General features: G+C 43.3%; 1 protein-coding gene across 6 annotated transcripts in view; it reads right to left on the reverse strand.

Moving 5' to 3' along the window:
• Window positions 1-2511: 2511 nt before the first annotated feature.
• The window catches only part of MTMR8 (myotubularin related protein 8), a 237102-nt gene continuing 225083 nt past the window's right edge, over window positions 2512-14530 (reverse strand). For 4 of the 6 annotated variants that reach the window (XM_070291544.1, XM_070291540.1, XM_070291547.1 and 1 more), the window contains 2 exons: window positions 3216-4064; window positions 2512-2785 (listed from right to left, as the gene is read on the reverse strand). In XM_070291544.1, the coding sequence (XP_070147645.1) occupies window positions 4040-4064 (25 nt within the window). In that variant the 3' untranslated portion in view covers window positions 2512-2785; window positions 3216-4039. Of the gene's footprint in view, window positions 2786-3215; window positions 4065-10465; window positions 13580-14530 lie in introns of those variants that run through there. The other 2 variants (XM_070291546.1, XM_070291543.1) reach the window with 1 other exon arrangement.

The raw sequence follows: 14530 nt of genomic DNA on the forward strand, positions 1-14530 counted from the left end.
CTCTGGGCAGGCCCCATTTGAAGGATGTATTTTCCCAGGGTCTTAAAGTATTGGGCTGGCCAAAAAATTCATTCAGGTTTTTCCATAATATCTTATAGAAAAACCTAAATGAATTTTGTGGCCAACCCAATAGATGGGGCTGCTGAACTTGACTCCAAATCTCCTAAACCTTGACTAAGCGGATGGGAAACAGAGCAAGGAGTGAGGTCCCAGATAACTCACCCATCAGGAACCCAGATTGAAAGAAAGGTAAAAGATACCTGTGGCTCTCTGCCCTGAAGTCTGTGTTTATAGTATATTCCAGTCCTTTACTTCTCGTTTCTTGGACATAAACAGTTGCACTGCCGTCCAAAATGCCTTATGCATTTGAAAGTCTGGAAGCTGTGTCAGGCAGGACCTTGGGGATAAATGGCCAGTTTTCATGCTTTCCTTTCTAAAGGCTCTCAAGCACTAGGAGCTAAGGAGTGTGCAGGTGATAAGAAGGAGAGGCAACTAATTTTCTAACCCATTCCTTGCCTCCCATCCTGCATGATAGGAGATAATTATGTAGGGGTGTGTGTGGGGGGGTGGGTCTGTCAAGGCAGCTCTCAGGAAACATCAAAAGTACTTCCCACATAGCTATTATCTGGGCTTGCATCCTCCATGCCTTCACCTTGTATCTCTTTAACTGCTCATCCATATCCTCACCCACAGTTGTGCAGGAGACATAAAAGAGGGAACTGTGAAAGGATGAAGATTTAGCAAAATTGAAGGTGTCTAGATCTGGATTTGGGTGGCTATCTGTGCTGGTTCAGGTTCCATTTGCCTCCTTCCCCTGTTCTTCTCCACACCATAGGTTGACTGACCACTGCAGGCTGTATTTCCCAGGCTTCCTTGTCAATCATCTTCTGGTTGGGTTCAACCAGTGGAAGGCACTGATGGGAGGGTAAGAAATGTGGGGAAGCCAGGGTACTTAGGCTCTACCTTTTGTGCCTTTGGTGGCATCTCTGCTGTGTCTCTTCTATGGCCTCTGCTGTCAGTATACTTCCAATTCTGCTGTGTGATCCAATTCCTGGCTCAGGTCATACCACCTCCTTCCACTGTCCATTTTTCACCTTGCCCTGCTCTGCCAGATGTTGCAAGAGGGGCTGACCCCTCTAGGTTGTTTCCCAAGCTCTCATATTATTTGACCTCTAGTTTTCTCCAGTGAGATACTGGAAGCAGACTGATGGGCAAGAATGACATAAAGGAGAGGGTGTTTATTCCTTTCCTCTTGTTTGGATAATCCATGATAGACCTATGATTTCACTTTCCATCAGGTGACCCAAGTCCCTAGACTCTGGACATACTTCTTCCCTTATCCATTCAGCCTAAGGATGGTGTTAGACTCCTGCTATCACTAATCTATAACTTCCTGTCCTTCTTAGATTCTCTGCCTATCACCTATGTAACCATTTTCCATGTTAAATCTGTTGTCATGAATATTTGTTAATTTGTGTTCCTAGCTAGATCTTGACTATAAAATAGACTAGTGATAATGCAGCCTATGATTCAAGGTGAGTAAATGGGAGACTCCTTGGTCATTTGACTCAAATAAGGTGTTTGGCAACTGTAGGAGACAGGAACAATAAAAGAAAAGCAGGCCCTGGCAAGGGCTGCAAAAGAAATGTATAATTATTGATAAACTGGATGCTATAAGGAATGAGGCTCTTGGAACAAGTCCAGAGGGAATAGTTCATAATCTTGAAAACAAGATATGATCCTGGGGTTGGAAAACCGACTCCAGACTGTTTCTCAACTGGTGTCTGAGAGTCACATGTTTTATGTATCTGATGGAAAATCTATAGATAAGAATATTAGTCTTAGTTACTGATTTGTTATTGATTACTGTTTCTTAATTAATTAATGGCTAATGATCATTTTGTTCTTTGGCCCTGAATGCCACGTATGTTATAATTTAACTCCCCGCATATTCTTTCATTTCACAGCTGAAAGTATAATAAAGCTGGCTTAGATTCAGTTTTGGCACCTTCACCTTGGAGTGGTGTTGGTCCCCTGGTCCTCACTTTTCTCTGAATTCTTGTGCCTTTTTTCTCATTTTCTTGCCATATCGTACTTTCGGAAACCCTGCTTGTCGAGCCTGTATCGACAGGCAACAGCCCCTGAAAAGATGGCTTTCATTCACCACAACCTGGTGTCAATAGATTGGTTGTGGACCCATGTTTGGTTCAGTAACAATAGCAGCCAGAGATTCAGTGGAGACACAGGGCTGAACAAGATGATGTTACCTTTACACTTACCTGATTTCTTCAGGACCTTGCTCTTAGGACATTACTGTGCCAATTGTTTCAAGGATCTTGGTGGGGAGGTATAGGCTACTGGGTTAGTTTTATCTTTCAGTAGTGAGGCTCCTATGCCTGTTGAATGCCAGATCAGTATAGTTCTTTCCCATGACCAACCAGACACCTTCCCCCAGTGAACTCTGTGCCCCCCCAACAACCTAACACACACCAGACAAAACAGCCCCCAGGATTTATTTTCTGAGGATTTTATTGTGGAGGATAATACAGGAGAGCAGCTTTGGGTGAGTGTAGAGCTGTAGTTCCCTCCAGATACCTGGGTCCCCAGGTGATTTCTTGGAGGCATTGTAGGTTTCTGGGCAGGCTGTAAGATCACAGTTGGTGTTTGAGGTAGCTAATCAACATGGGGGGAATATCCAGCTGGTCGATGGCCTGTGGCTGGCTGGTGTGGCACAAGGATCTGCGGATAACTAAACGAGCCTGTGATAGTAGTGACCGTGGAGTGGCTACAGTAAGGAAAAACAGGTTTTGAGAAGCAATTCTCAGGATGGTTCTCCCACTCAAGCCTACATCCATCCTACCCTGGCTACTGCAGCCCTAACTGATATTTCCCTTCTAAGAAATGCCCCCCTCCCTGCCCTAAAATGCATGGTACCAATGGGGACACATTGAAGCCTAGAGAGGGCACGTTCAAGGCCACAAAACTGTCATTGGCAGAGCCAGAAACACAAATTGGGATTGTGCAAACCTTACCTCATCTTAGTAAACCTTTCCCTAAAAAGGAATCCGTAACCTCTTTTCTACTGGGGCCCCAAGAAAGGGAAGACAATGGTGCTTTCTCCAATTCATCCCAGAAATATTAACTTAGGGAGTTATTTGTGTCCTTGGGACATCCAAGCCAGGAGACCTATTAGAGCTGGTCTGCTTGACACTCACCTCGGGCCTGTACCAGCAATGCAGTGCCTTTATCATATTGCGAATTCAGGTCCAGGGAGAGAGATGGAAGGTAGATGTTAGCACCAAAATCAATTAACAGCCGGATGTACTCTGGCTCACAATTATGGTGGAGGCAGATTTCAAGGAGGGTGCGGGGCCGTGAGACTCGAGCCAACAGGTGCTGGTCAGTACAGTTGTAGTCAGGGTCTGCCCCATGGAGCAAAAGCAGGCGGAAACAATCAAGGTGACCATAGACTGCAGCCAAATAGAGGGGGCCAGAACATGAAGCTATGTTCGATGCCCAGACTGGTAGTTTTGCCTTGACATTGACCTCTGCACCATGACGCAGGAGCTCCTGCAGGATGGTAACAGCACCATCACGGGCAGCTGTGAGCACAGGAGAGCAGTTGTTGTAGATGCTACCACCAGGACAGGCACCAGCTTCCAAAAGCACACGCACGCAGTCCAGATGGCCATGACTGACAGCGGTAAAAAGTGGTGTCTGTGCCTTGACGTCTAAGCTATCAACATCAGCACCATGTGCCAGGAGGACCTGCAGGCAGCTAAGGTGGCCATAAGAAGCAGCCAAGCGCAAGGGTGTCCCAGGGACACCCCAGCCACTCCTACTGTTGATAAATCTTTTGTAACGCTCCTGGCACAAAAGCTGGTCCAAAGTATAGGAATCATTGTTGTACACTGCTTGATTGAGAGCTTGTATCTCTCCTGTGTTGGTGTCCTCCTTCTCATCAGGTTGCAGGATGGAGAAGATCTTGGTGATGTCCATGAGGTTTTCACCTTGGCTGATTGGAGCAGAACTATTCTCATTATGAGCAGGAGGATATGCCAGATCTGTGGGTGACAAAAACAGGAGACTGAGGGCTGCCATCAAAAGCCTGGAGGCTTGGTCCCCTATCCTGCACTATCAGGCTCTACACTCATTGGCTCTCTGCTTCTAACTCCTACTCCATCTTATTTCAGACCCTAGAGATGGCTGCCAAAATAGATCAGGTCATTTCACAGCCTGGTAACTTGGCATATGTTGTTCTGCCTACCCTTCAAACTCCTACTTCTGGGAAGCCTTCCCTAATCTCTGCCCCTTCTCAGGGTTTCTAAAGGATTACAACTAGGCTTTAGCTATGAACTTTCACATCTTATTTCCACTTATCTGTGCTTCATCAATGTGTAAACTCCAAGGTGAGGACTCCTGTATCCATCTTATTATTCCTCCACCCCCAGCAGAGCCTACATCATGGCTAGGGAGTTGGTAGATGCATCTTAGTTCAGAATGTGTGGGCTAAAGAGGTGGTTCTCATCTGACAGTTGCTAGGCCAACAGAATGGTGCTTTGTGGTGTCAAGTGGTCATCCCTGAGCATTCTGACAGCAGTCTTATGGGGGCAGGCCCTCAACTCTACCCCTCAGCCTTTTAGATGAGATTCAACAACTTCATGGGCTTCCCTAGTGGCTCAGATGGCAAAGATCTGCCTGCAATGAAGGAGACCTGGGTTTGATCCCTGGGTCAGGAGATCCGCTGGAGAAGGAAATGACGACCCACTCCAGTATTCTTGCCTGGAGAATTCCACGGACAGAGGAACCTGGCAGACTATGATCCATGGGATCACAAAGAGTCTGGCACAACTGTGCAACTAACTTTCACTTTTACTTTTCAATCTCTTTATAGCCCCTCATATGTGATGTCCACTCAGACTCAGGCCCCATGCTTCAGGCAACAGAGTTGCTCAGGAAATGGATGCTGAATGGCATTCACTGATTAAATAAAGAAATGGCATTATAAGAAATACACTTCAAGTAAAACAAACTTAAAGAGATAGTAAGAAATAGTTGAGGTTTCCAGGGCAAGTCCTACTCTCTGTTGACAACTAGATTTTCCACCAGGACCACTTCAATCTAGGAGTCCCTTTGATTGCCAGCAACTCTTTGGAAACTTTGGCTTCTCCATCTCTCTGCTGTTGTTGTTCATGTCCAACTCTTTGTAACCCCATAGACTATAGCATGCCAGGTTTCCCTGTCTTTCACTATCTCCCAAGGTTTGCTCAAACTCATGTCCATTGAGTTGGTGATGCCACCCAACCATCTCATCCTCTGCTGCCCCCTTCTCCTCCTGCCTTCAATCTTTTCCATCTCTCTGAGTCAAGAATTTTCCCATCCTCTCTGCTCTACCCAGCCTGGAGCCTTGCCTCAACCCTCAGCTCTTGTCTCCTCATTACCCCCAGGCTCTACAAAATCACTCATTGCCCAGTGACTGACTCAACCTAATGCTTTGACCTTTCTTGTCCTGTTTGTAATGCTCCAAAGTCAAAGTCACCCATCTCTGTAATGTCATCAGGATTAGCTGGTAGCTTTTTCAGAAGTCGAGTCTTCATCCTCTCCCATACCCTGCAGCCCTGGGCTCAAGGCCACACACCTCCTTTTATTCACTGTCTACCTCAACCCCTCTTTGTTAGCCTGGGACCTTGAATATACACTTCACAGAATAAATTGTGAGGTGGGTGGATGGGTCTCCCTCAACTTTAGCTCCCCCTATAAGTCAGCATCAACTCCATATATTTATTATTTATCCATGGGGGGGTGCAATTATAACAAGAGGATTTTAGAAACCAGGCAGATCTAAGTTTGCAACTCAGCACCCCTATTTTCTATCTGAGTAACCTTTGGGCAAGTCTCTTCCCTTCTTTGGGATTCAGTTTCCTCATTTATAAGACAGAAATAGTCGTTCCTGCCTCATGGAACTGTTGAGAGAAAGAGTGTGTGTGTGCATGTATGCTTAGTCATTCAGTCATGTCTGATTCTTTGTGACCTCATGGACTGTAGCCCACTAGGCTTCTCTGTCCACAGGATTCTCCAGGAAAGAATACTGGCATGGGTAGCCATTTCCTTTTCCAGGGGATCTTCTTGACTCAGGGATCAAGTCCAAGTCTCCTGCATTGCAGGCAAATTCTTTATTGGGTGAGCGACCAGGGAAGCCCCAAGAGAAACAGAGATACCACATGTTAGATCTTCAAAGGTGAGCTTCCTCTGTGTCTTCAGTCTCTCCACTGGTTCCTCTCCCTCAGACATCTTTGGAAACAAAACACTTCTATGGTCCTTTGTCCTACTCTAGCTACCTTTCTTTTCTTCTTCACCTCCAAGTCACTTTTCCACCCTCTGCAGTGGCTCCATCCACCCTTAATCACACACTGAATAGCTCTTTAAAAGTCATCCTTGTGGTTAAATCTACTAGCTATTTCTCAGATCTTTCCTTTTCTGACTCTTCTCGAACATCTGACCACTTCTTCCTTTGTGGTCTTCTCTTGGCTTCCTGGCCAGCACACTCTTCTGATTTCCCCCCCTCCGTTCTCCCCTGAAATAGTTTTGTCTTCCATGTTCTCTCCTTCTTCTAGAGCTATAGCTTTCACCTTTATCAGGATGAGTTCAAGCTCCAAGTACCCCAGCTCTCTCTTCAGCAAAGGTATGTATTCATTGAATTCTTTCAGGTACTTCAAGATCAGCAGTATCACACCATCACCACTACCATCACCATAACCAAACTAGATCCACATCTCAGTTCCTCATCATCCAACTGGTCAACCAAACCAAATACCCAGACTAATGTCAGGTGTCTGTATCTCTTTCTTCCACCCCCTTCTAACTGATTACCAAATCATATGGATTTTACTTCCTAGAGACCTCTATAGGCTACCCCTCTCAGGCTCATACTCATTGCCTGTACTTTATCTAGGCCTCTATCATCTATTGCATCAACTCATACAGTAGTCTCCTAGCTAGTTTACTTTTTCAATAATTTCTTCTTCTTATGGCTAAAGTGATCACTTAAAAATATAAATCCTGTCTGTGCCAATCCTCTATTTTAAATCCTTTAATGACTCCCCTTTCTTTCAGAGTATAGCCCAGATGCCTTGCCAAACTTACAGGTCCTTCATGAGAAAACCTTGGCCAAAATCTCTAGCCTCACTTTCTACCACTCCTCTACTTATACTCCAAAATCTGTCAATAAGGGAGGAGAAGTTATATATATATAACTTGACATATATCATGATATATATCTTGCTATATCATGCTTCCTTCTTTCACATGCAACTTCCTCTGATGGATTACTTCCTTGAGTCTTTGCTCTTATAGCACTATAGCAGTCATCACACTGTATCATAACTCCTGTATGGATCTGTTTTTTTCCCCACTGCAGATTGGGAGTCCCTATATGGAAGTAGTAAAACATGGTCTAGGATTCTGTTTCAATCTCATCTCTACCACTTAGTAGCTGTGTGACCTAGGGCAGATCATTTAATCTCTCTGTGTCTACTCCTTTATCTGTAAAGATAGAGTAATAGTAGTATCTATCTCAGAGGACTATTGTTAGGATTAAATGAGTTAATACATCTTAAGTATTTATAATACCACTTGAATGTAGTACTCAGTAACTATTTTCACTATGATTATTATTACTTAGGTCTTCAATTTCTATGACTGCTGCTCCCTCCTGAGGTTAAAGCTCCATAACTTCAATTTAGAGATGGAATAGAAACCAAGTTTCCCTACTCCCCATCCTGTTCTTTCTATTACCACCTGAAAAGCAAACACACATCCCTCCTCCTTGCCTCAAGCAGTTGTATTGTAGCTCCCAGAATCCTCAGGTTTGAGGGTCATGCTGGATTCCAGGACCTTAATCATATGATTTGTAAAGAAATGATTTATTAAATCATTAAATAAAATAAATCTTACTATTTTACAATATTACTATCTTACTCTTGGGAGAGTGATGTTCAGGGAAATGAAGAGGAAAGGGAGTGTGAAAGGAAATGCTGAAGATCTTACCAAGGTCATATTATGAGCCTACAGCAGGGCCAATATAATGAGCCTCCAGAGGGAGAACAAGACATAAACCCCAGCAGCCTTGGATACTTGAGTGAACTGTACCTCATTTCATTAGATAGGGTAAGAAACTCTAAGTCATCTATTGTCTAACCTCACCGTACTATTGTTTATTAATCAGAGTTATTATGTGTGGCCATTCTGTGCAAGGATCCTTCTCCTGATCCCCAAAGTGCAGGGGTTTTAAACTCTTTTTTGGTGACATCAGCCCCTGTGACAATCTTGTTAAGTCTCTGGCCCCATCTCAGAATGATTTTTAATTTTTTTCTTTTGTTTTTAGATTAATTAATCTATTTTAATTGGAGGATACTTATTTTACAATATTGTGATGGTTTTTTGCCATACATTAACATGAATCAGCCACAGGCATATGTGTCCCTCCATCCATAAGATATATAGAATTAAAGGAAACCAATTATATTGAAAAATAGCTATCAAAATATTTTTAAAATTGCATGATATAGTAATAAAAGTTCTTTATTAACACATTAAATAACAACTTCTACTAATAATTTCTAAGTTATAATGAGCACAAATGACATTTCTAGATCTCTGTCACAACTGTAATATGAAAGGAAATATCTATGATTTCTTCTGGTGACCAAGTTACAGGAACTAGTAATATGATTGCTATTTGCTGCCTGCATTCATCCTTGAAGGAAGTAGTAAATTTCAGTTAGATTAGGGGGAAATAAAAGTGTTTGTTCATATCATCTGTATTTTTGGACTCTTTGAATTCTATCTAAGGCCCTCTTGTGGGGGTGTCTCTGAATCTAGGTTAAGAACTCCTTTGGGAGAGTGGCTGGTTTCAGTGGGCCCCAGAATAGTCTGCCAAGCATTAATAGACTATTTTTAATGCTCATTTTCCCCTCCTCCCCACATCGAGGAGCTCTGCCTTTCTGTCCTTGAGTCTATCCTTCTGCATCCACACATACTCACAAATACTAAACAAGGACACAAAGACAAACAAACCTTCTCCCTTCCTGTATTGCATAACTACAGCAATTTCCCTGAAGAAGTAGGACCATTTGAATTCCAGAGCCCAGGCAGACATACTTTCCTGGGACAAACACAGCAGGAACCCGTCTTTCTCTCTCTGGGGAGGTTTCCTCACTGACCTCCCAAGCACCAACAGAAACCAGACCCAGTGGAAACAGACTACAAAGGGTGGTGATCATAGGTTCACCAGCCAGCAGCCCTAAGAGTTCACTTGTTCCTGATAGCATTGTCATATTCTAGGCTCCAGGTACTTACCAGGCTGCCCCTACACCTCTGCGAAGCACTGGGCCTTGGTGGCCCCTCCAAGGGGAGCCCCCTACTTGCCCCAGGGGCTGGAGCAGGCAGAGCCCCCAGTTTCCACTATTAATAACACTGCGTGCAGTCTGGCTGAATAGATCCAGAGGGCTAATTTTAGGCTACCCTCCACCCCGCCTCCACCTTGCTCTGAAGGCCGTGTTATCTTACTAATGCCATTCTGGGAGAGATCCCTTTGAGAACAGGGCCATCCATGGGGAAGTCTTGGAAGGACTGACTGACAGGTGTCTGGCTGTGCTGAGACTTAGGCTCCTAGTGTGTCCCAGTGTACCCCTCCCCACCATTAAAATAGGCTACAAGGCCAGACTCCTGGCTGTGGGTGTTCCTATCCTTTCACCAAGGGTCCAGAGAAGGCCCAGTCTTCCTTAGCACACCTTCCTCTGGTCCCAGGCCTCTTCTTTTTCTCTTCCTAACTTAGCCTCTTTGGATTTCCTATTTCCTTTTTTGAACAACCAACAACACATTGCCCTCTACTTCCCTCACCCAAATACCCCTACTCCCAAGAGTGAGGAGGATGGTGGGAAGCAGAAAATGCCATACTGGAACATATATGAACAAGGTTTTCCAAAGTTTAGAAGGCCCTATGTGTGCTAAGTCATTAAGTTGGCCCTGATCATTTATAAATGCCTCCCCCATCCACCAACCCACCAGACTCAGCTTAAAGAAAATATCCACAGCCTTCCCACCCTTTTCACACCTAATACATCAAACTAGATTCATGTGTCCAGCACTAGGAACTCTGTCAAAAGCTCAGATCTTTAAAGTGTTTTAGCTCTCTGGCTGCCATTAAATGAAGGAAATGGTAGAGAGATATCTTTAGAAATAGTCACATTATCTACCTTAGATGTCGCCCAAAAAAGCAAGTGGAAGCGAGCACCTTCTTCCTCTTAGGAAGAAATGCCAGCCTAGCATTTGTTATACAAACTACACCACAAACCATCTGATCATGCCTGAGAAACATTTTATGGAGAAACTATTGAGAAGCCACTATGTGTAATGTTCTAGATGTAGGAAGAATTAAAAAAAAAACAAACTGTAAAATATGGTATCCTTGAAAGAGTTCACAGTTTATTAGGAAAAACAGACATGAAAACAATTGGTATTTCTCATAATGCAACAATGGTTATCTTGTGTCCATATCAATCTCTCAGATTAGTCCAGGGGGTAAATGCAGGGTTCTGTGTCCCTACATGCCACAAAAAACAATAAAACTTGATTTTTCCTGAAGAGATTACAGTCTATATAGAACATTGATCCCAAGACCTCAGAGTATTTTTTTCCCTTCCAATTATCACAGAAGAGAAGGTTGCAGTCAGGAAAAAAAAGAAAAGTCATTGAGGGAACGAGAGATGTGTTGCAATTAAATTCCAGCAGCTGTGTTTTACATGATTACTTTGGTATTAGAATCTGCATATTGAAAGGAATGTCCACATTTCTGAGATGTTCAATGACTTCTGCTTAAATGATTCCAAAAATAGGACACTCTACATCCCAAAGTAGTACATCTCATTATTGGACAGTTCAGTTGGTCCTTCTTTCTGCCAAGCCTCTATCTGCATCTATAAAGCAATCCTGACGTCAACTGTTGATCCAATCTTCACTTACCATTAGAACCTCAGACAACACAGTCACCAAAACAGCCCTCTGGGGATCTGATCCCAGATATCACCCCATTATCTTATCTCAGTGGAAACAGCTCAGTTTCATCAACTGCTTATTTCAGATCAGTTCAGTTCAGCTCAGTCACTCAGTCATGTCCCATTCTTTGCGAACCCATGACTCGCAGCACGCCAGGCCTCCCTGTCCATCACCATCTCCCGGAGTTCACTCAAACTCACGTCGATTGAGTTGGTGATGTCATCTAGCCATGTCATCCTCTGTCTTCCCCTTTTCCTCCTTCCCTCAATCCCTCCCAGGATCAAAGTCTTTGCCAATAAGTCAGCTCTTCGCATGAGGTGGCCAAAGTACTGGAGTTTCAGCTTTAGCATCATTCCTTCCAAAGAACACCCAGGGCTGATCTCCTTCAGAATGGACTGGTTGGATCTCCTTGCAGTCCAAGGGACTCTCAAGAGTCTTCTCCAACACCACAGTTCAAAAGCATCAATTCTTTGGCACTCAGCTTTCTTCACAGTCCAAATCTCACATCCATACATTACCACTGGAAAAACCATAGCCTTGACTAGATGGACCTTTGTTGGCAAAGTAATGTCTCTGCTTTTCAATATGTTATCTAGGTTGGTCATAACTTTTCTTCCAAGGAGTAAGAATCTTTTAATTTCATGGCTGCAATCACCATCTGCAGTGATTTTGGAGCACTCAGAAATAAAGTCTGACACTGTTTCCACTGTTTCCCCATCTATTTCCCATGAAGTGATGGGACCGGATGCCATGATCTTCGTTTTCTGAATGTTGAGCTTTAGGCCAACTTTTTCACTCTCCTCTTTCACTTTCATCAAGAGGCTTTTTAGTTCCTCTTCACTTTCTGCCATAAGGGTGGTGGCATTTGCATATCTGAGGTTATTGATATTTCTCCCAGCAATCTTGATTCCAGCTTGTGCTTCTTCCAGCCCAGCGTTTCTCATGATGTACTCTGCATGTAAGTTAAATAAGGCGGGTGACAATATACAGCCTTGATGTACTCCTTTTCCTATTTGGAACCAGTCTGTTGTTCCATGTCCAGTTCTAACTGTTGCTTCCTGACCTGCATACAGATTTCTCAAGAGGCAGGTCAGGTGGTCTGGTATTCCCATCTCTTTCAGAATTTTCCACACTTTATTGTGATCCACACAGTCAAAGCCTTTGGCATAGTCAATAAAACACAAATAGATGTTTTTCTGGAACTCTCTTGCTTTTTCAATGATCCAGCAGATGTTGGCAATTTGATCTCTGGTTTCTCTGCCTTTTCTAAAACCAGCTTGAACATCTGGAAGTTCATGGTTCACTTATTGCTGAAGCCTGGCTTGGAGAATTTTGAGCATTACTTTACTAGCATGTGAGATGAGTGCAATTGTGCAGTAGTTTGAGCATTCTTTGGCATTGCCTTTCTTTGGGATTGGAATGAAAACTGACCTTTTCCAGTCCTGTGGCCACTGCTGAGTTTTCCAAATTTGCTGGCATATGGAGTGCAGCACTTTCACAGCATGATCTTCCAGGATTTGAAATAGCTTAACTGGAATGCCATCACCACCACTAGCTTTGTTCGTAGTGATGCTTTCTAAGGCCCACTTGACTTCACATTCCAGGATGTCTCGCTCTAGATGAGTGATCACACCATCGTGATTATCTTGGTCATGAAGATCTTTTTTGTACAGTTCTCCTGTGTATTCTTGCCACCTCTTCTTAATATCTTCTGCTTCTGTTAGGTTCATACCATTTCTGTCCTTTATCGAGCCCATCTTTGCATGAAATGTTCCCTTGGTATCTCTAATTTTCTTGAAGAGATCTCTAGTCTTTCCCACCCTGCTGTTTTCCTCTATTTCTTTGCATTGATCGCTGAGGAAGACTTTCTTATCTCTTCTTGCTATTCTTTGGAAGTCTGCATTCAGATGCTTATATCTTTCCTTTTCTCCTTTGCTTTTCACTTCTCTTCTCACAATTATTTGTAAGGCCTCCCCAGACAACCATTTTTCTTTTTTGCATTTCTTTTCCATGGGGATGGTCTTGATCCCTGTCTCCTGTACGTCACGAATCTCAGTCCATAGTTCATCAGGCACTCTATCTATCAGATCTAGTCCCTTAAATCTATTTGTCACTTCCACTGTATAATCATAAGGGATTTGATTTAGGTCATACCTGAATGGTCTAGTGGTTTTCCCTACTCTCTTCAATTTAGGTCTGAATTTGGCAATAAGGAGCTCATGATCTGAGCCACAGTCAGCTCCTGGTCTTGTTTTTACTCACTGTATAGAGCGTCTCCATCTTTGGCAGCAAAGAATATAATCAGTCTGATTTTGCTGTTGACCATCTGGTGATGTCCATGTGTAGAGTCTTCTCTTGTGTTGTTGGAAGAGGGTGTTTGCTATGACCAATGTATTCTCTTGGCAAAACTCTATTAACCTTTGCCCTGCTTCATTGCATATTCCAATGCCAAATTTGCCTATTACTCCAGGTGTTTCTTGACTTCCTACTTTTTCATTCCAGTCTACTGACAGAATGTGGTCCACTGGAGAAGGGAATGGGAAACCACTTCAGTATTTTTGCCCTGAGAACCCCATGAACAGTATGGAAAGGCAAAATGATAGGATATTGAAAGAGAAACTCCCCAGGTCAGTAGGTGCCCAATATGCTACTGGAGATCAGTGGAGAAATAACTCCAGAAAGAATGAAGGGATGGAGCCAAAGCAAAAGCAGTACCCAGCTGTGGCTGTGACTGGTGATATAAGCAAGGTCCGGTGCTGTAAAGAGCAATATTGAATAGGAACCTGGTCCTATTCAGGTCCCTGGATCAAGGCAAATTGGAAGTGGTCAAACAGGAGATGGCAAGAGTGAACATTGGCATTCTAGGAATCAGCAAAATAAAATGGACTGGAATGGGTGAATTTAACTCAGATGACCATTATATCTACTACTGCAGGCAGGAATCCCTTAGAAGAAATGGAGTAACCATCATGGTCAACAAGAGAGCCCGAAATGCAGTACTTGGATGCAATCTCAAAAATGACAGAATGATCTCTGTTTGTTTCCAAGGCAAACCATTCAATATCACAGTAATCCAAGTCTATTCCCCAACCAGTAACCGTGAAGAAGCTGAAGTTGAATGGTTCTATGAAGACCTAAAAGACCTTTTAGAACTAACACCCAAAAAAGATGTCTTTTTCATTTATTTCAAATCTATCCAATCCCTTCCCAAGTCTTGTCTGCCAATTCCTGAAGTGGTAGTGCAGCCTGTTTACACATTAACAGCATCAGGGAGTTCACCGGAGGTCAGATAACTCCTTAGGAAAGTGTCAAGTGTGTCCTAGTGTGATCAATGACTGACCATTGGAAACATCAAAAAGCCTATCTCCTTCAGCTTGGTTTGAGGCAGTGGCCTGTAGCTGTTTATTACCTGAGGTTTCATGCAAACCTGATTAGTAGCCAACAAACAAGTTATTTATGATTCAGTATTATTCTT

The sequence above is a fragment of the Ovis canadensis genome, chromosome X, assembly GCF_042477335.2.
Source record: "Ovis canadensis isolate MfBH-ARS-UI-01 breed Bighorn chromosome X, ARS-UI_OviCan_v2, whole genome shotgun sequence".
Lineage (NCBI taxonomy): Eukaryota > Metazoa > Chordata > Mammalia > Artiodactyla > Bovidae > Ovis > Ovis canadensis.